General features: G+C 38.5%; 1 protein-coding gene across 4 annotated transcripts in view; it reads right to left on the reverse strand.

The window, feature by feature from the left end:
• Positions 1-20,778, reverse strand: part of LOC113639381 (roundabout, axon guidance receptor, homolog 2 (Drosophila)) — a 129,703-nt gene that overhangs the window by 31,785 nt on the left and 77,140 nt on the right. For all 4 annotated transcript variants that reach the window (XM_047805233.1, XM_027141234.2, XM_027141236.2 and 1 more), the window contains exons 3-11: positions 20,371-20,528; positions 17,839-17,959; positions 17,575-17,713; positions 12,546-12,682; positions 9,192-9,316; positions 7,409-7,580; positions 5,252-5,457; positions 1,974-2,055; positions 1,714-1,879 (exon numbers count right to left, since the gene is read on the reverse strand). In XM_047805233.1, the coding sequence (XP_047661189.1) occupies positions 1,714-1,879; positions 1,974-2,055; positions 5,252-5,457; positions 7,409-7,580; positions 9,192-9,316; positions 12,546-12,682; positions 17,575-17,713; positions 17,839-17,959; positions 20,371-20,528 (1,306 nt within the window). The remainder of the gene's footprint in view (positions 1-1,713; positions 1,880-1,973; positions 2,056-5,251; positions 5,458-7,408; positions 7,581-9,191; positions 9,317-12,545; positions 12,683-17,574; positions 17,714-17,838; positions 17,960-20,370; positions 20,529-20,778) is intronic.

Here is a 20,778-nt window from a genome sequence, read left to right on the forward strand (position 1 = left end):
TATAATATAATATAATATAATATAATATAATAAAGAAACCATGAAACAGGCAGTGGATGACATTCCAGAGTGGGGATTAAATAATTCATATTTATGTTAATTATGATTGAGATTGTCGATTCACCTCACCAGACACCAAGCTCATATAAGCTGAAGTTTGAAGTTCTGGGCTATACATTGAGCTTCTCCTGAAAGGTTCATTTATTCACTATTTTACTCTCACCCCTACACTATTTTATTCTCACCCCTCCTACTAGGTGTACAGAGTTCTCTATATTACCCATAGATGTGAGTGTGTCTCTGTATAATACCCTGGTCCAATCCAGGATGTCTACTCAACTCACACCCAATCTTCATTTGATAAAATTTGGATCCACGGTCAAGTCAAGTCAAGTCAAATCAAGTCACTGTGACCCTGACCAGAATAAAAAAAACATTACTGAAGGAGACTCGAGAGTGTGAATGTTAAACACACCTTAAACAAAAAAGCATAACAGAATAACAAGACACCACCTAAATTATTCCCTAAATACTGTACATGACTATGCAATTGACATGTCTTCAAGAACATTAAGTCTAGAAGACCTACAGATGACGTATTATAATATTGGATTAGATTAGATTAGATTAGATTCAACTTTATTGTCATTACACATGTACAAGTACAAGGCAATGAAATGCAGTTTAGGTCTAACCAGAGTGCAATAGTAGTAAGTGCAGGATATACAGATTGTACAAGATTTAAATAAGTTAAGTAAGTGATAAAATGGAGTGATTTACTATGAACAATATACAGATTTACAGAAGGATATGTGCTGTAATAAAAAATATGGCTATTGCTATAAACAGTAATTTACAGATATGTATGTTCTATGAATATAATATACAAATGAATATATATGTACTATATACTATGTACTATGAATATAATGTAATGTATTAGAGGAACTATGAATATAATGTAATGTATTAGAGGAACCCACAACTTGAACAAGTGGGATTATTGAATACCTTTATTGTTCCACATAAAATGAATCACAAGAAGCTAAAATGGCCTGGAAGCTGGGTGTGAAATGAATCTAGCTCCAAGTTAAACTCTCATGTATAAGTTTGTTCTCTCCTTAGTCTTTATTATAAAACAGAGAGCAGCTCACTAATGGCATTTGAAGCAAGTATATGAAGATTTGTGCGTGTTTATTCATTCACCTATCTTCAGTGCTTTATACTGGTCAAGGTCAATGCAGCACCAGTCTTTTGGTTTGGTATTGCCAAACCACCTATGGTTGAATTATAGTTTAAGTCAAAAACAGTAAAATTTGTATTTTCTGCTACACTGCTCCGTAAATCCAAAAATACTCTATTTACTGCTCCAACAAAAGAGTTTCTCACTAGAAAGCAGTATCACCTTCCATTCCCCAAAATTGAGCCCTTTTCGTGACCTAGAGACACTTACAATTAAGCTTCACTCCACTGCACAAGCCTCAGGCAGTTGAGTATTGACTAAACACAACGAGCCAAATCACACACTGGGCACCGATGCTCAAGCATGGCACAGCCCCAGCGCTTTCCTCACAGATAAGCTACTAAATCCATCACCACTGGCGCTCGCTGAGGGCAACCCCAGTGCCCGGTTAACCGTCCACATCTGTGCCGTGAGCGTGAAGGGCACAGGGTACAGAGTACCAGGACCTGATTCAGCCAATGCACACATACCCAAAGGCCTCTATCACATAGGCAGTCACAAGGGAGACGTCCTCTGGTCCAGGACGCCATGACAGAGACACGCTGCTCTTGGTGACATCAGTCACCTGCGGCTTAGAAGGTGGCCCCGGGAGAGCTGTGGCGTTGTGGGATACAGAGTCTGTGAGCTCAGCAGACTCTGACAGGAAAGGAAGGAGAGAAGAATTAGAGGCAAAGAAGAGACGATGATGGAATATTCTAGAAAAAGGCTTCTGCTGAATTGAGATAAGAACCTCTGACGTCTAAGAAGGCGCTCCATGATGTTTCTCCACTTGAGCTGGTGGCCAAGCAGGTGTACAGACCTGAGTCTGAGAGCTGGAGAAGGACATCAGTGAAGTTCACATGACGAAGTACATACACAAAATTCATAAACAGTGCAGAATATAGATTATCGATTTTTATACAACCAGGCCTTGATTTCAGAAGATTTCATGCTTAAACTGATAAAATGATGCATTAAATAAAAATAATCTCTGGCAACTTAGTGTTGCAATTAACATTTGATTGATTAATTCTATCAATCCTTATATGTCTTTCTGTCCATTATCCTTACATACCAAATCCAATTGTATAAAGAGTACATCATGTAAAACTGACTACAATCAACACAAAAGAATTTACACACCAGTACGTGCACACTCGTTCTGAGAAAATGAACATTTGTATTTGGATTAGTAAAATTTTGTAAAATATTTAGAGCAGAAATGACAAAGAAACACACCACAAGATCATTGGACATTTTAGACGAGTCTAAAACTAGTCATGAAAGCCTAGCATCAACAAAAAGAAATACATTTTAGTTTCAGATTTTTTTCCCTTATTATATCATTAATTACATTCTGCCTGATTTGCTTGCATTTTAATTTTTGTAATCACCATCCAAGATGTATTTTGGCTCTGCTTCAATTCTACTTAAAGAGAGCGATGCAGAAGGGCTTCAGTCCCTTAGTCTTTAGTCTGGCCCAGCGTTCTCTACCACTTCATCTGTACACTCAGCTCAAACAGATCAGCTTTTGAGGGCTTGAAGAAATCTCTATTTTTATTTTAAACAGCCGTATTTCATTCCAGCACTTTTAATTATCATAATCAACTGCTGTATGTTCCTGACTGCACGGATATTACTGTGAAAAAATGCATTAACCTCTGATTGCTTCCATGAAAGAGCATTTGAAAAAGAGCGAGTGACACCATGTGACTCGCTAAAGTGCTGACATTAATTTTGTTAATAAATTTCATTTAGAACTCTGTACCAGTATGGTTACATCCAATACAGCGACACTGATGCAGCGACACAATATTTCAATTAGTGCTCATTTCCTTAACAATAGAACATAGTACGAGCTTTTTGTTGTCCTTCTGTCTTTTTTATTCTTTTATCTCTTTTTTCTATACGTCTCTCTTTCCCTTATCCACTCTCCTCAGAGTGCCACAAGCTAGCGTCTTTCTTCTCCATGTTTGCCTCGGTTCCATTAAGCTGATTCAGAGACAAGTGATTTAAGTAAAATTGACATTCAAAGGGAGATAAGCATTCAGGTAAGAGCTGTGTGGGCATTTCATATTCGCCTCAGTGTTGCGTGTGTGTATGTGTGTGTTGTCTGTGTGTGTGTGTGTATGTGTGTGTGTGTGTGTGTCTGTGTGTGTGTATGTGCCTTTAATCTGCCATAAAGAGCTGTCCTTGAGAAAGAGCCCAGATTCTGACAAAGCTGAGCTTAAGATGTCTCCAGCATTTAGCAATTTATTAGAAAATCAATACACTTTATTCATCTTTAAACTGAATGCACTTGTCCATCTAAATCATGCCTGTCTGACATCACTGTGAGCGAACTATCCCTCCTTCCCTGCTCTTCCCCCACACTCAGTCATTCCTTCCATACACTTTGCTACGACGAGGCACTCTTTATCCCCTCATATCCTCACTTTCACCCCGTAATTGGTTCATAAGAAGCAAAATGCAACCTAACCATATAAAAACGGACGATTGATTCGATGATGCAATAAGTAGACATACTACTTGTCTATGTAGCAACATTGTAATGCATATAAAGACAGCATGACTTTATAGGCACGATGTAATGACCGTGTCTACACACAGCGTGATTTTATAACAGTGATTCAGTAGTTGTATAAAACAATGTGACTTAAAGCAATCATACAATTGCTGTGTCTCTGATGTGCTGATAAACTGATGTGTCACTCCACTCATTTCAGTCACAGGACTTTCCTGTTGTAGTTGCCTTATTAACTTTCAGTCATGTTTTTTCCCCCCTGAGAATCAAACTGAATCAAACTGACTGGAGTGTATCGTTACACCCCCTGGTAACTACTCACCTCAGTTTGAAAGAGAATAAAATGGTACTGTAGATTGAACAAGTTGCTAAAGCTTATTGTGATCATGAGATGTGTCATTACAAGGCTGTATAAGATGAGAGTAGATGAGATAGATTTCCTATAACATAGCTGTCTAACAGATATAGACTGCTGCAGTCTAATAACTTGTCATTTCCTACCTCTGATTACAAAAAAACAGGCCCCTTCCCCTCAGCTAGTCAAAGCATCATGGCTGGTAAAAAAAAGCAGCACTTCTTACTTTTAATAATAAGAAGTGTATACATTATGTTTAAGCCCATCATCATACAGACATTGTCTGTTAAAAATGTACCAATGACGACACAGTCTACTGTTTGGAGAAGGAAATATATATATATATATATCACTCTACAGTTATCTGGCTAGAAAGTTGATAACAAAAGATTAATATGGAGAATATTTGTAGCTTTGTAGCTCAAAACCTCCCTCTTTTTAGCTAAGTCAAATGTGACAATAGCTTCAAGGTAGCATGACAATGAACATCTGCTGCACTGCTGTGTGTTAAAAACATACTGTAGTGTATGGAGCGAGGTGTATTACTATTATGTAAGCAGTAGATTATCTAGGCGAATATTCTTAATTAAGCACAGATACAATTACAATGGAGTCAGTGCCTTAATGCTTAATGCTTTTTACCTAGCCAGTGTTTACAGCAGTGTTCCATTCCACCAGGAAAATACAAAACAACTCATTGTACATTTTAATCGGTATAAACAAATTATTGTATCACCACAAATCTGAGATAAAATGAGATAAAATAATTGTAGGGGTTGAAAATAACGCTTTCAAATTTTAGGTGTTTATGAACCAGCACTTGGAGCATCCTAGAGAGCAGAAATGTGTTTGATGTCACTATTTACTTTGAGGACAGAAACATTTGTGAAATAAAAAATTCTTTGAATACAATGTCCTCAGTGAGCTAGGTACAGAAAGGTATGTATGCAAACTCTGAATCAAACTACAAATAAAGCTCTGAGTATCGACTTTAATTTAAGCCATTAACCATCACAGTAGATTGTGACTGCTGAACTTGAAAACAGCACAAAATCCATTTTTGGCCTCTGGTTATTACATTTCGTATATAGCAATACACACTTAGAGTACAATGTGTCTATATAGCAAATGCTAATCACAAAGCACACACCTTAACATTCTGGATCTGCAGACTGCCTGCTTCCAGTAGGGACAATCGAGGTTCTTTAGACAGCAGACTCACTCCGTCCTTCAGCCAAGTGACCGTGGGCTCAGGCTCTCCAGATGCCCTACAGCCCAGAACCACCAGGGTGCCCACTGCCACTGTCTGATTTGTTGGCCCATGCTGAATAATAGGTGGTGGGCGGTCTTTTAAAGCTGTTGAATAGAAAGTAAACATGTGGACTAAATGCAAAGCAATTTCCTTCAGAGCTTCTTCTGACCTTGCAAGCACTTACTGGCAGCATTTTGTGCCTCTCAATGATGGATGTGTTCTGAAATTTAGCACCTGTTCTTGCGGTCAGTCAGGCAAAAAAAAAAAAAAAAAGAAAAGACACCTTTGATTGTGTGAGTTTTTAGCCTGCCATCACCAGCGTGGATTAAAAATGATTTGCCTGAGAGGCTAATTAAAGTCCTTTTTATTCTGCACCTTTCAACACTTTCACACCCCCTTCTTTCTTTCTTGCCATCCTTCGTCTAAATTAGGTGTTTGCTGTATATTTATTAAGAAGGAGGGTTTGACACAGATCATTTTTATATCTTTGTAAATCTTACACCCTAAGCACAACCAATCTCCATATATTTTTGTAGCCTGACATTAATCATATGCATTACAATGATATACAGGTTTATTGAGCCCCAAGAAAGCTTTACATCACATGGACCAAAACCTCATGACAAGTTATTTTCAGCTTAATCTCTAGCCACTGCATCTGTAGCGTTTGTGTTATACCAAAGACAAAAATGTTACTAAGAAAATAACCATTAATAGAAAATTCTTTAATAGGCTAATGAAGTAAAAACATATTACTTGAAAAATGCAGATCATTTTCTTATGATAAATCAATATGTTACCCTCAACAATAAAGTCCTTTGTTGGGTCAGTTTTCGCATCTACATTTCTACATGACCATAAATTCTATCCAAAAAAAAAAGGGCCCATGCCTGAAACAAGACACTATACAGCTTTAGAGCTTAATTGATGATTACCGCTGATGGAAGAATTCCTGGAAACTTTTACACAAAAATGAGAATCTCTGTCAGTTATGGCAAGCAACAAATCAGCAACAAAAAAGGTTCTAAACAAAACTGGTCAATGATTAATAATCTACAAACATTAGACCATTCTGCCAAAACAATATAGTTTTTACATAGAGTACAGCACATTTACTTAAATAAGAGAGTCTACAATGCAGAACAAAGAATCGGATCTCCATTATGACAATCTGATCTCTTCTTCCTTTGCCCCCTTGCTCCTTCCTGCTCTGCTTCCCTTCTCTCCCTCGTTTCTTTCCTGACCTCTCTCACTTTGCTTGTCCTCTTCCTCCCAATTGATATGCACAGCAACCCAGCAGTCACTGCTTCGAGGGTAACACGCTCTTTCTGCAGAGAGGGCCTTGAGCAGATGTTAATTCAATAATGTCTGCGTGAGCAGGCCAAGACAAAATGGAAAGGAAGCAGAATACGGCTCCCAACTGGCGGCGCCACAGCACTTAAGATAATGATACTCTTTGAGAGAAGAAGTGGGTGTAAATGTGTGTCTCTCCATCAGCAGCCTCAGTGTTACACTTTATGGGCTTCGCTCGCTTTTTCAGGCCATCCAAAGTCTTTTTCTCCTTCAAGCCAGAAAAAAAGGGTTGATGAGGTTTTGTTAAGGATTTCTTCTGAAGTCGTTCAGGAGCCGCATCACAAAGTGCAATACTGCCTAAAATTGCCCCATCTAGGATGAGCTTCATTTTGCTATATGCCCACAATATTGTACTCAAAGTAAAACACAAGAGTGAAAGGAAAATGTGGATCTTGCACTTATCCATTTTTGTGAGGCAGAATAATGTAACAGGTGCACAGCCAACTGTGTGTATGCGTGCACTGCGGAGTGTGTGTTAAAAACTTTCAGCAGTAACACATATCCAAAAATCGCCTGCTAGATATTACTGCCACATTACTGCCTTAAGTGTATCGGTACTGTTCTAAAGCATGCATTTAACTTCAAAGACGATTGATGAGAGTGAATACATTATAGCTTTGCACAATGGTTAAGATTCTAGGAAAAAACATGTTGTCATAGAGCAAATGTGTTCATTTTGGGTTGAAAATTCAACACACTCACCATCAGACACCTCCAGCTGGGCCTTCGCCAGGATGCTGCCAGCCACTGTGAGAGCCTGGCAGATGTAGTAGCCTGCGTCTGATCGCTGGACCGAAGTGATGCTCAGATCTCCATTCTGAGCCACTGAGAAGCGACTTCCTGCCTGAGCAGGTTGATTTGGAAAAAGCAGGTCCTGAGGAAAGTACAAAAAAAGCAGAAATCTATGATCTGAAATAGCAACAGGGTAAAAAAATTGTTTTAAGACAGCCTCCACTGAACAAAACAATCCAATAAGTAGTCAATCGCTAGACTGTTTAACATACCTCCTTCCCCAGAACTGACTAGTTTAGTCCTTCCATACTGTACAACTGTCCAGTTTACAGACCACAACACCTTACCTTGAACTGGCCAGTTTACAGACCACACCTCCATCCCTCAAACTGATGAATTTACAGGCCACACCTCCTTCCATAGAACTGGCCAGTTTACAGGCCACACCTCCTATCATACAACTGACCAGTTTACAGACCACACCTCCATCCCTCAAACTGATGAATTTACAGGCCACACCTCCTTCCATAGAACTGACCAGTTTGCAAGCCACACCTCCTTCCATAAATTGACCAGTTAAATGGCCACACCTCGTTCCTAGAACTGGCCAGTTTACAGGCCACACCTCCTTTCTTTAAACTGATCGGTTTACAGACCACAGCTCCTTCCATTGAATTGATCAGCTTACAGGACACACCACCATCCCTTGAACTGACCATCTTATAGGCCACACCCACTTCCCTTAAACTGACCAGAATACAGACCAGAACTGGCCATCTTAGAGGTCACGACGCCTTCCTTAAAACTGACCAGCTTAGTGGCCAGACTTCCTTCGCTAGAACTGACAAGCTAAGAGGTAATACTATGAAAAGGTTTAGTGGCTAATCCCTCTTTACTACTACCTTTTGGTAAGTAAGCCATGGCCCTTTATTTGGACTAACAAGCTTACCAGACACACCTCCTGTTCCGATACTAACAGGCCATTCTGGCAGGTTTACAGGTCATCAGCTCCAAACATACAACTGATGGTAATATAGTTTATCACCCATGGCCTCAGTGGTTTAACATGCCGGTGGTTACTTTTTTTATTTATGATAAAACTATTAGACTGTTAAACCAGTTAAACAATTCAACATTTCTACATGCTGGTGTTTATTGTTGTTGTAGTTGTTGCACATACAGATGCACAGAGGCCTACAGTGTGTTCACGACTTCATGCAGAGGCTGGTCGGTAATTAACGTTTGAACTGAGTGGTGTTCAGCTGCCCGCCATGCCCTTGGGCACAAGCCAGCATGCTGAGCCAGACTTCACCACCCACTCAGAGCCTTGAGATCTCTTATCTCTTCTTGCCTCTAATGAGATTTTCCTTCATTCAAAGTCCTCAAATCTAACCAAGTGACGAGTGAGGAAGGGCATTAGCCAGATTCAATTAGCCCTAATGACTCGAATTCAGTAAATTAATAAGTTTTGATATGACAAACGACTCCCTCTGAGTTAAGCGACGGACAACTGGTGAACACTTCATTACTCTGAAGGTAAGATCTGACCATTCATTCAGCCAATTAATTGCTTAATTGAGCAAAATGCTTTGTTTCACTCCTCCAAATCCTAATCCTAATCAAAGTAAGACCACTGCCAGCGAATTCCATTCACACAAGTAGAATAGCAGAGATTTGCAGATTGTGGAATAAACACCTATGTACAAACACATAAATCTCACATGAATATGCAAAAGCTGTGGAGAACACTGACCTTGCTCCCCTCTCTCTGCCAGAACACGGCAGGCTGCGGGTTTCCCTTGGCCTCGCACGGGAAGGTAGCGGTGCGTCCCTGCATCACAATCTGGTCCCGGGGCCTCACGACAAACTGGGGTGCCTCTGAGGTGAAAGGTCAGATGGGTATCATTGCAAACACGGAGACACAGCTGGTTACAATTTCACTGATGGAACGCAAGAGCATAGGTATGGTCATGTTTAATGCAAAAGCTGAGGTGTTGAGAAGCGTGCGTTCGTAATTAACATGCAGCATACATCGGTTTGAAAAGGTGCAAAACACGGTGTGTTTACTAATGCCTCCTGGGATGAGGTGGAAAGTTCAGAAAAAAGATGGCTGAATTTCATGATCTGTAATACTGCTAGGTTTTATGTACATTTCTGCATAACTGTATTTTCCAAAATCTACTTTTTTGGAATTAAATGCATTTGGGAGGAAATTTGTCCAAGAGCCATGCGCTAGATTATATGACAAGGCAATCGGGCCGAAATAGGTTATCAATCTTGTGAAACAAAGAGTTGAAAATAAACAAATGCATGCTGTTAGTAGCATGGTATGGGTGGGTACTTACCAGGATGAGCTGGTGAATGAGCAATGAGGGCAAAAGGGGTGAGTGGATGAAGGGGTGACATTCATAACAGACACGGGCACAACAACCAGAGAGGAAAAAAAAACACATTCAGACGTCGGGTACACAAATAAATTTGGGACAAAAACACAGAGAGTCCACTGGGTGACTGATGAAATGGATCTTAAATCTCACAGATTCTGAAGGGAGCTTAATAATGCAGCAGGCTGCCCTTAATGCAACATCCTGGAGATTACCAAAATGGAAGTTGTGGCTAGACGGCTACAAATATTACTGAAGCCCAAATCTCAAATGCCGTATCGATGCGTCACATCTCGCTATTTTTTCCCCTGTACCACACCTCACCCGACGTCTTATGGTGAGCCAGAAATTTAGTATGCTGCTTTTGCAATAGACAGGAGTGTGAGACCAGGCTTTAAACTGTCATTAAGTTTCTCATTTCTTGAACTTAGCGGGAGGTCAGTTCCAGACTGCCATGCCCAGTACCAGGTTTACATGTATGTTTGTGTATTACAAGACTCCCACTGGTCAGGAAATGACACACACAGAGGGAGATGGTCCTGACTGGCTTGGATCCAGCAGAGAGGCCCGTAAACAGTGCTGCCTCCTCCTCAGCAAGGCTTTGGTAATACTACACTGAAAAGTGGGTTAGAAAGCCTGCTGTTGGTAGAATAACAGCTTTTTGGCCAAACCACGTATTTTCCTCAACCCCATTCATAATGTTAACCTGGTCAGATTTGTGAACATTTTTCCAATGTCAAAGTAAGTAGGCAGTGCAGATATACTAAAGTCTACGGTACTGTCGACCCGCTCGTTCATGGAATTATTCAATCAGCCGGTCACTAATTGGTGAACCCATGTCCACTGGAGCTTCAGATTCCTGTTCTTATAGTAGTTAACAGGCATGGAACCTAATGTGGTATTCTACTGTACTGTCATTGACGCTCACCTGCCTCAAGGTTAGATGTGTTGTGTATACTGAGATACTTTTATGCTCACCACAGATGTACCGAGCGGTTATTTGAGGTACTCTAGACTTTCTGCCAACACCAACCAATCTGGCTGCTCTTCTCTGACCTCTTTAATCAACAGGATGTTTCAACTAAGACTTTTAAGCTGTATTTGCGTAATCGTATGTGTTGTGTTGCTGCCACATGATTTGCTGGCTGAATAATTTAAGTGGCAGGGGTGCTGGGAAAAAATATTTATTAACAGAATTCATTATTTATTAAACTTCTGAACTTGTACAGTTCTTTAAACTCAGCTACATCTTTCTAGCAAACTATTGTATATCATTTAGATGTCCTAAGTAAGCAAACTTAATATCTTTTAAAACAGAACATTGTTATTCTCAATTCAGGGAACTGTCGTTTATATTTGATCAATTTTAATTTAGTTTTAGGGTCTGTTACAGTCCACAAAGTTCAGTTTTGCTGTGAGACAAAATCGGCATCCTTTACTCAGCATGCCATAATGTTTGCACTTTTTTGGGACCTTTCCATTTCATAACAGTAAATTACGACCACAAATAAATTATAGTCTGCCCTGTGAACAGCATGTGTTCTGAGTGGGCTATATGATGCTCTATAAATAAATGCATACTCCTCTTTTTTTGTATTTCTGGTAATAATATTTACTTAATCCACTTAAAGCATATTATTCATTATTTACTTCCTATAGCGAAGCTAACAGGACACATTCTGTACATATGCATGAACTCATGAGAGTGAGAAGTGTTAAGAACTTGTTCCTGCAAGATGCAATGAAAACAACTCCAGGAAATTCTTTAAAAAAATCTGTCTAACCCTGAATTTAATAATGACATCTCATCAACAAAAATAATTAGCTGGTTGACATAAATTACAACAAATGTGTTTTCTGTCTCCTGGTGCACTCTTGTCTTCAGTAATGTGTGAGCACTCCAGGACTGCACTTATTGCCTTCTCCTCATCTCGTCACTATAATGGCAATAAATTCAGCAAGCCTGATATTTAATTAGTTTTGTAAGACATTATATTGATTCTGTTAATTATAGGATCTTCAATGCGTAATGATGCATCAACTGTCTGATTCAAATTTATTAACATCCACTGAGTTGCTTGAGGTTTTCTTTCTTTCTTTTTTTTTGTGGATAAAATGCTTTAGAATGAACATAGAGTACATTCACCGAATGTAAGTGATTCGGAAAAATGACATCTAGGTCTTGCAACTGTAATAATTGTGGGTGTTGAGAGATGGTAATATGATGTAATATTTGATTAGTAGATAATAATAATAATAATAATAATAATAATAATAATAATAATAATAATAATAATAATAATATTTTATTAGTGAGTTAGAATTTGAATATCACATGGCATGATTAAAAATGTCTCAATATTAAAAATTACATTAGGATGACAAAAAAGGTTCTCCTGGTTTCCACATACTTTCAAAAACATGCCACTTTGTGGATCAGCAAAGTACCACTAAGTGTAATTGAGTGTGTGAACACAGTGCCCTCTGATCCAGGTTCTGTTCCCATGCCCAGCATTCCTGGGATAGAGTTTGTATCTACAGTGACCCTGACCAGGATAAAGCACTTACTGATGAATGAATGAATGAATGAATGAATGAATGAATGAATGAATGAAATTCTTACTACCAATGGATCATAAAAATACAGGTCAACACTGTATGTAATAGACAATTTAATTACTGCCACACAGCTACTGTATAAAAACAGTATGAAGGCAACTCACCCCTGACTGTGAGCGTAGAAGATGCTTCCACTTTGCCCACTCTGTTCTCTGCAATACACGTGAAGCTTCCCTGGTCCCCAGAAGACACTTTCTTTATCCTCAAGACAAAGTCGTCCTTTTCGTATTTCATCTCGTACCTGTGCGGAACAATGCAAGCAGCCATCAAACGCATTTACGTGCTTAAAGTTAACCGCTCTCATGTTAAAGCGCAGCGGGAGCTCAGTGTGGAGAGGAAAAACAGCGATTAGCAAGAGACAGTTTTAGAAAAAAGTAAACAAAGAATAATGGGTTGGTGAAGCACTTTTGGGGGGAACAAAAGGCCTTTTTTGCAGCCCTTGAGAGAGTCCATACTGAAGATGATTTGGTAAAGTGGAGAAAAAGGGTGTCAATTATGCAAGCATCAAAGCCACGGTGAAATGAAAGGTGCTTTCAGCCGGAACCCTCACTGTTCTGCTATTTCAATATTTATGAAGAGTAACCCACTGTGTTTGGTATGTGTCTGTGTACGTGTGTGTATCGTGTGTGTGTGTGTGTGTGTGTGTGTGTGTGTGTGTGTGTGTGTGTGTGTGTGTGTGTGTGTGTGTGTGTGTGTGTGCGCACTCATCCAGAGAAAAGAAGATCTTCTCCTAGGGGTTCAATGTATCTAGGGCAAGTCTTTAAATGTATTTCTGCAAGTTTTATTAATGAACATCCATAAAGTGCATATCAAAGCATGACCAATACTGTACTCAGTGAGTCCAATTAACAAGAGGAACTCTTTCACCATTTCCTGTAACACATCAAGCTAAAATACAGCACGAGAAACCAGTGCAGGAGTGTCACACTGATTTTAGAGCTGACGAGAGACATCATCTACTTTACATTGATCGTATTTGTGAGAAGTTTTAAAAACATGTTGGACTATTAAATTCTAAATGGCTTTGGCTGTAAATGAATGTTCAAGTTGCCCTGTAACGGACTGCCATCCTATCCGACATGTACATTTTCACCTCATGTCCAGTGTTAATGAAAAAATCTGCACCTCCCCCTGACCAGGAAAAAGTGGTTAGATCAAAATGTCACAAAAGTGATAAAGGTTGTAACACTGTGAGTCTTTTAAATCTATCTGTCTACATAAAGAAGAGATGAGCAAATTAACAAGATCCTCAGTAGTGAGTGCACCATGTGGTGTGTTTAGAAAAGCCTGAGACATTTGATGCACACTGTGGGAGTATCCTGATAATGGTTTCCAATTGGCATGAGTCTAGCAGAGATTGAAGTAACGTCACGCATCCGACCTATATAGGTGTCTCCCTGGAGACGAACTGTGGCTAAAGAAGTGGAGGAGAGAGCAGAGAGGAGCAAGCTGTCTTTGACTAGGCTGTTACTTAGTGGATGGAGAAATAAAGGGGCCACGGTCCACACAGGAGACTACCTCATACACGACTCAGCACTTCACACCACTCTCACACCTCCAGCAGCTGCCACATCACTGCACTACACACACACACACACACAACACAAACACACACACACACACACACACATGCACCCCACACACCACACAAACACACACACACACACCACACACACACTCACAGAAACACACAAACACACACACACACGCACCCCACACACCACACAAACACACACACACACACACACACACGCACCCCACACACCACACAAACACACACACACAAACCCCACACACACCCACAGACTCACAGAAACACACAAACACACACACACACACCCCACAGACACACACACACACACACACACACACACACACACACAATCACCCCCCCAAACTTTTTATTTGTTGTATAATAAGTTGTATGCAGTAACATAAAGTGCAGTAAAGTATGTTTAAAATAATTAATAAGTAAAAAACTAATGTTCAATAGAAAGAAAAAGAAAAAGAAGAAGAAGTAGAAGAAGAAGAAGAAGATGATGAAGTAGAAGAAGATGAAGATCAAGAAAAGGAAAAAAAGAAGAATGTTCTGTAGTATTTATCCTACATAGTGCTGAGTGGATTCTGGAGTGTATTGCAGGTGACTCAGGGCATATGTATGCCACAATCAAACACACTCACACACTACAGATCATTTAGAGATGCCAATCAGCTCAATCAAAACGAATAAAGACAATTAAAAAAATCGTAGAAATGATTTTAAAAAACAATATATTGTGTACAAGTATACTTAATACTCAATTCCAGTATAATTCTATGTTACAGTTTAAATAGAGAAGCCTATTTCATTGTAGCTCCACATCTCAGGCCCTTAGCAGTAACCACACTGTGTTTCAATCAAATCCAGCATTAAATACTCTACTATTGAAGCTTACAAAGAAGATTTTTCTCCATGATTTGGCAGGCTGTAAAACATCCTGATGGAGGGTTAATGGAATACGGGTTGATTTCATTCTGCTGCGCAGGACGGCCGTCTTTCTTCGTTAATGTAATGTAATGAGATGGAAATCGGAGGTCGGAGTCCAGATTGATGAGCTGAATGTGCAGCAAACACTGTAACGTTGTGCCAATTTACTGCACAGGCACCGAGAAGCACTAGGCAATTATGAATTCGTACAAAGAACAGTTCTAGTCGACTGCTGTGCGGCGTTCGGAAAGGATACCGCTGCGAGCGGTGGACACATATTCAGGAGATGTCCTCCATCGTTCATCTAGCTGCAGCTTTTGTTCTGTGGAGAGTATTGAACAGTGTGTGGGGGTTGAAATGCTGGAACAAAGCTGGTAGGAAGGAAAACACAAGACGACAAGAGACAAAGCACTGAACACTTCTGCCTGCTTATATTTCTTTTTGGATTTATGTAATTTCTTTTTTATATTCTGATGCTTTTAATAGTGTCCTTATTCACAGTCTTCTCCAGAAAAACACACAGCACACAGCAGAGCACAAGGTACTGAGATATCTCATAGAAATTGTTATCAGGGTATGTATGCACACACACACACACTTGCACACACACACACACACACTCGCAAGCGCGCGCACACACACACACACACACACACACACACACACACGCACGCGCACACACACACACACACACACACACATGCGCGCGCACACACACACACTCTCGCACGCACACACACACACTCGCACACGCACACACACACACACACGCACACACACACACACTCGCACGCGCACACACACACACACTCGCACACGCACACACACACACACACACACGCACACACACACACACACACACACGCACGCGCACACACACACACACACACACACACTCTCGCACACGCACACACACACACACACACACACTCGTGCGCAGACACACACACACACATACTCGCATACACGCACACACCCACACCCGACAAACACCCCCGCACACACACATAAACACACACACCCCACACTCCACACCCCCACACACACTCGCACATACATGCACTCGCACACACACACACACACACACACACACACACACACACACACACACACACGGACACTCGTACACACACGCACACACACACACACTTGCACACGCTCGCACCCACACGCTCACACACACACCACACACACTCTCACATGCTCGCACACACACGCTCACACACACACACACACACACACACACACACACACACACACACACACACACACACACACACACACACAATCTACCAGAACCTGACTTGTATGCTCTGGATTGCTTACATTTACATTTAAATTTACATTTATGGCATTTGGCAGAATCTCTTATCCAGAGCAATGTAAAGTGCTTTGAAGTCTCTTAAGGTTACAGACTTAGAGTACCATCAGCCTAAAACTATTTTTATCTACACATAAAACAAACTGGGAAAATAAGAGCTAGTTTAAGAGTTTCAGGAAGAAGAAGGTCTTCAGTCATCAAATAAAGACAGCCAGTGATTCAGATGTTCAGATATCTAAGGGAAGTTCATTCCACCACCTCGGTGCCAGAACAGAAAAGAGTCTTGATGTATACTTACCTCTTACCCTGAGAGATGGTGGGACCAGTCGAGCAGCGCTGGTAGCTCTGAGGGAGCTGCAGTGTGAGGAGTGATAAGAGCTTAGAGGTAAGAAGGAGCTGGTCCATTTATGGCTTTGTAGGCAAGCATCAGTGTTTTGAATCTGATGTGTTCAGCTACTGGAAGCCAGTGGAGGGAACGCAGCAGTGGGGTGGTATGTGAGAACTTAGGCAGCTTGAAAAACAAGTCGTGCAGCTGCATTTTGGATCGTTTATAGGTTGACCTGCTAGTAATGATTTGCAGTAGTTCAGTCTTGAGATGACAAGAGACTGAGCAAGTACCTGAGCAGCCTGTGTGTGTCATTGCTGACTGCTGATTGGCTACTTGAATAAATGTATTAATGAGCATAGGCGTTGCTAAAAAATTGGCCAGGACAGATAGTGTATGTTTGGAAGTCTTATCCTGTCTGAATAGTATCTAATATGTTTGTAAATAAGATTAATGCATAAATCTCAATGAGTTCAGTATCACTTCTGAAAAAAGTACCAAGTTAAAAAAGTGAATATTATATATATTATAAATGCTGCTGTCTCCATGTTTAAAGCAACACCACTTAACACTTCTGTTAATGTATATGGTGGTATAAAATGATAGCTTCATTAATATTTGAATACATTAGAATAGTAAGTCTATTTAAGTGGTTAGGACTCCAGTGCACTTTTTAAGGAACGTGACAGCTCTAAACTCTATCACACAACACTAGATGTGAACTCAGAGGTTACAAGGCTGACATTTCTTTCAGTAATCCTGATATGTATTCATCTCTCGCTTTGTGCTGCTGCCAATACAGTACTGTAAAAAGACACCAGCCTTTTAAGATGCACAGTGTAACACCACCACAGCACTGAGCACTGATTTGCATTCTGATCTTAAGCTTAGCATCTTAATCTGGATATGTCACCAAGTCGCACAACAGTCCTACACCATGGGTGTTTGGGATGGGGAATTAAAAGCGCCACGGTGTAGATGAGTGTGAAAGACAGGAGGTTGAGTTAGGTATTCCCTGACCTGGTGCGGGGAATCTCGGCCTCGTCCTTCCTCCAGCGCAGTGACGGAGGGGGATCTCCCTGCACCTGGCATCTGAATTCTACGCTCTCGTCCACTAAAGCCACCTGGTTCACGGGCCTGCGCACAAATGTGGGCCGCTCTACACACACACACACACACATAGGCACACACAGAAACAAATATAAACATCCAAAAATGATTGACAATAATCTAGGACAATAATATATTTACAAACTTTTCTATATAACCAAAGAGGTCGCTTACCAAACACAGAGAGTTGAGCCATCTCGCTCTCCCTCTCCCCCACCATGTTGGCAGCCACACACACATACATCCCCCCATCACTCTTTCTGGTGTTGGAGATGGTCAACTTCCCCCCTCGAATCTGAACGATAGATCCGACAGCTCAGGTTATGTGCCAAAAGTGGGATTTATTAAGGTATAAATCTCCCAAGAATTCAATGTTTTTGTTATCAGCCTCAAAGAATTTAAAATACAACCTAAGTGTTACATAAAAAACTAAGCTGCATAAAAAACCTATTTCAATCAGTGTTTAGATTTGCTAAAATGAAATGATTGAAATATTGTTACACAACTGTTTTAGATTCCTAGTAGAAGTGAGAGGCAGCACTACTGTACATCAGAGAGAGAAAGCCAATCAGAACTTTGTTACTTTCACACTACCTTATTTACTTACTTTTTTTTTTTTACTTACGTACTTATTTAATTTCTTGTTTACTAATTTAAATACTTACTTACTTACTTATGTATTTACTTACTTATTTAATTTCTTACTTACTTACTTACTTACTTTCTTATTTAATGTCTTACTTACTTACTTACTTATTTAATTTCTTACTTAATTACCTACTTACTAATTTAATTATTTATTTACTTATTTAATTTCTTACTTACTTACTTACTTACTTATTTAATTTCTTACTTACTTACTTACTTACTTATTCAATTTCTTACTTACTTACTTATTCAATTTCTTACTTACTTACTTATTCAATTTCTTACTTACTTACTTATTTAATTTCTTACTTACTTACTTACTTACTTACTTATTTAATTTCTTACTTACTTAATTACTTACTTACTTACTTATTTAATTTCGTACTTACGTACTTACTTACTTATTTAATTTCGTACTTACTTACTTACTTACTTACTTACTTAGGTATTTACTTACTTATTTAATTTCTTACTTAATTACTTACTTACTTACTTACTAACTTACTTACTTACTTACATACTTACTTAATTTCTTACTTAATTACCTACTTACAAATGTAATTATTTTTTACTTACTTACTTACTTACTTATTTAATTTCTTACTTACTTACTTAGATATTTATTTACTTATTTAATTTCTTACTTACTTACTTACTTATTTAATTTCTAACTTTCTTTCTTACTTACTTACTTATTCCATTTCTTACTTACTTACTTATTTAATTTCTTACTTACTTAGGTATTTACTTACTTATTTAATTTCTTTCTTACTTACTTACTTACTTACTTACTTACTTACTTACTTATTTAATTTCTAACTTTCTTTCTTACTTACTAATTTAATTATTCTTTTACTTATTTAGTTTCTTACTTACTTACTTACTTATTAAATTTCTTACTTACTTTCTTACTTACTTACTTACTTTCTTACTTGCTTACTTACTTACTTACTTAATTTCTTACTTACTTACTTACCTACTTACTTACTTACTTACTTAATTTCTTACTTACTTACTTATTTAATTTCTTACTTACTTACTAATTTAATTATTCTTTTACTTATTTAGTTTCTTACTTACTTACTTACTTATTAAATTTCTTACTTACTTTCTTACTTACTTACTTTCTTACTTGCTTACTTACTTACTTACTTAATTTCTTACTTACTTACTTACCTACTTACTTACTTACTTACTTAATTTCTTACTTACTTACTTATTTAATTTCTTACTTACTTACTTAGGTATTTACTTACTTAGGTATTTACTTACTTATTTAATTTCTTACTTACTTACTTACTTACTTACTTACTTACTTACTTACTTACTTACTTACTTACTTACTTACTTACTTGCTTACTTACTTACTTATTTATTTAATTTCTAACTTCCTTACTTCCTTACTTACTTACTTACTTACTTACTTACTTACTTACTTACTTACTTACTTACTTAGGTATTTACTTACTTATTTAATTTCTTACTTACTTACTTACTTACTTAATTTCTTACTTACTTACTTACTTATTTAATTTCTAACTTTCTTACTTACTTACTTACTTACTTACTTACTTACTTACTTACTTACTTACTTACTTACTTATTTACTTACTTATTTACTTACACACTTATTTACTTAGTTATTTATACTCATATTTTTAATTAATTGCCTTCTTCCTTACTCATTTATTTATCTACATGCTCACTTATTAACATACTTATTTAATTTCTTACTATTTCTTACATGCTTTTTAAATTTCTTAATACTTATTTACTTGCTTACTTACATACTGATTAACGTTTTAAGTAAGTAAAGTATAATATATTTTACACTAAAAACACTAAAACTCAAGTAACGTATATTAGGTCTGTACTCTTAAATATTTAAAAATGAAGGAATATAATGGTTTATAATAAACACCAGAAAAGTCAGTTTACTGTTTTTTTAATAAATGAGATTAATTATAATAATAAATAATAATGGTGATCATGATCTGATTATTAAATATGATATGAGCTGTGATGACGCAGTGAGCTAAGGCGTGATCCTGCACTCACAGTAATCCTGTCGTCTTTCAAATCGAGTCGAGCTTTATCCTTCCTCCAGAAAGTGGTGGGTTCCGGGTGACCCCGGGGAGCCTGACACTCCAACGTAGCCGATTCTCCAACTGCTATCACCACATCCTGAGGGTTCTGCCGGAAATCATCACGCAGGACTAATAGAAAGTAAACAGAGATAAAGAAAGAGGGGAATGGGGAGGTGGTGTATAATCAGTTACTTAATCATGAACTTTGTTATATTAACCTGCATTAAATCTTCACCAAGTGAAAAGACGGAAAGAGCTGTGAGACAGAAAGAAGCAGAGGCAAAGATAGAGAGAAAAGCAAAAATCTCACACTGATAAGACGGGAAAATGGAGATGACTGAAACAGAGATAGAGAGATACAGAGCAGAAGAAGGAGAGA

This window comes from Tachysurus fulvidraco, chromosome 20, assembly GCF_022655615.1.
Source record: "Tachysurus fulvidraco isolate hzauxx_2018 chromosome 20, HZAU_PFXX_2.0, whole genome shotgun sequence".
Taxonomy (NCBI): domain Eukaryota; kingdom Metazoa; phylum Chordata; class Actinopteri; order Siluriformes; family Bagridae; genus Tachysurus; species Tachysurus fulvidraco.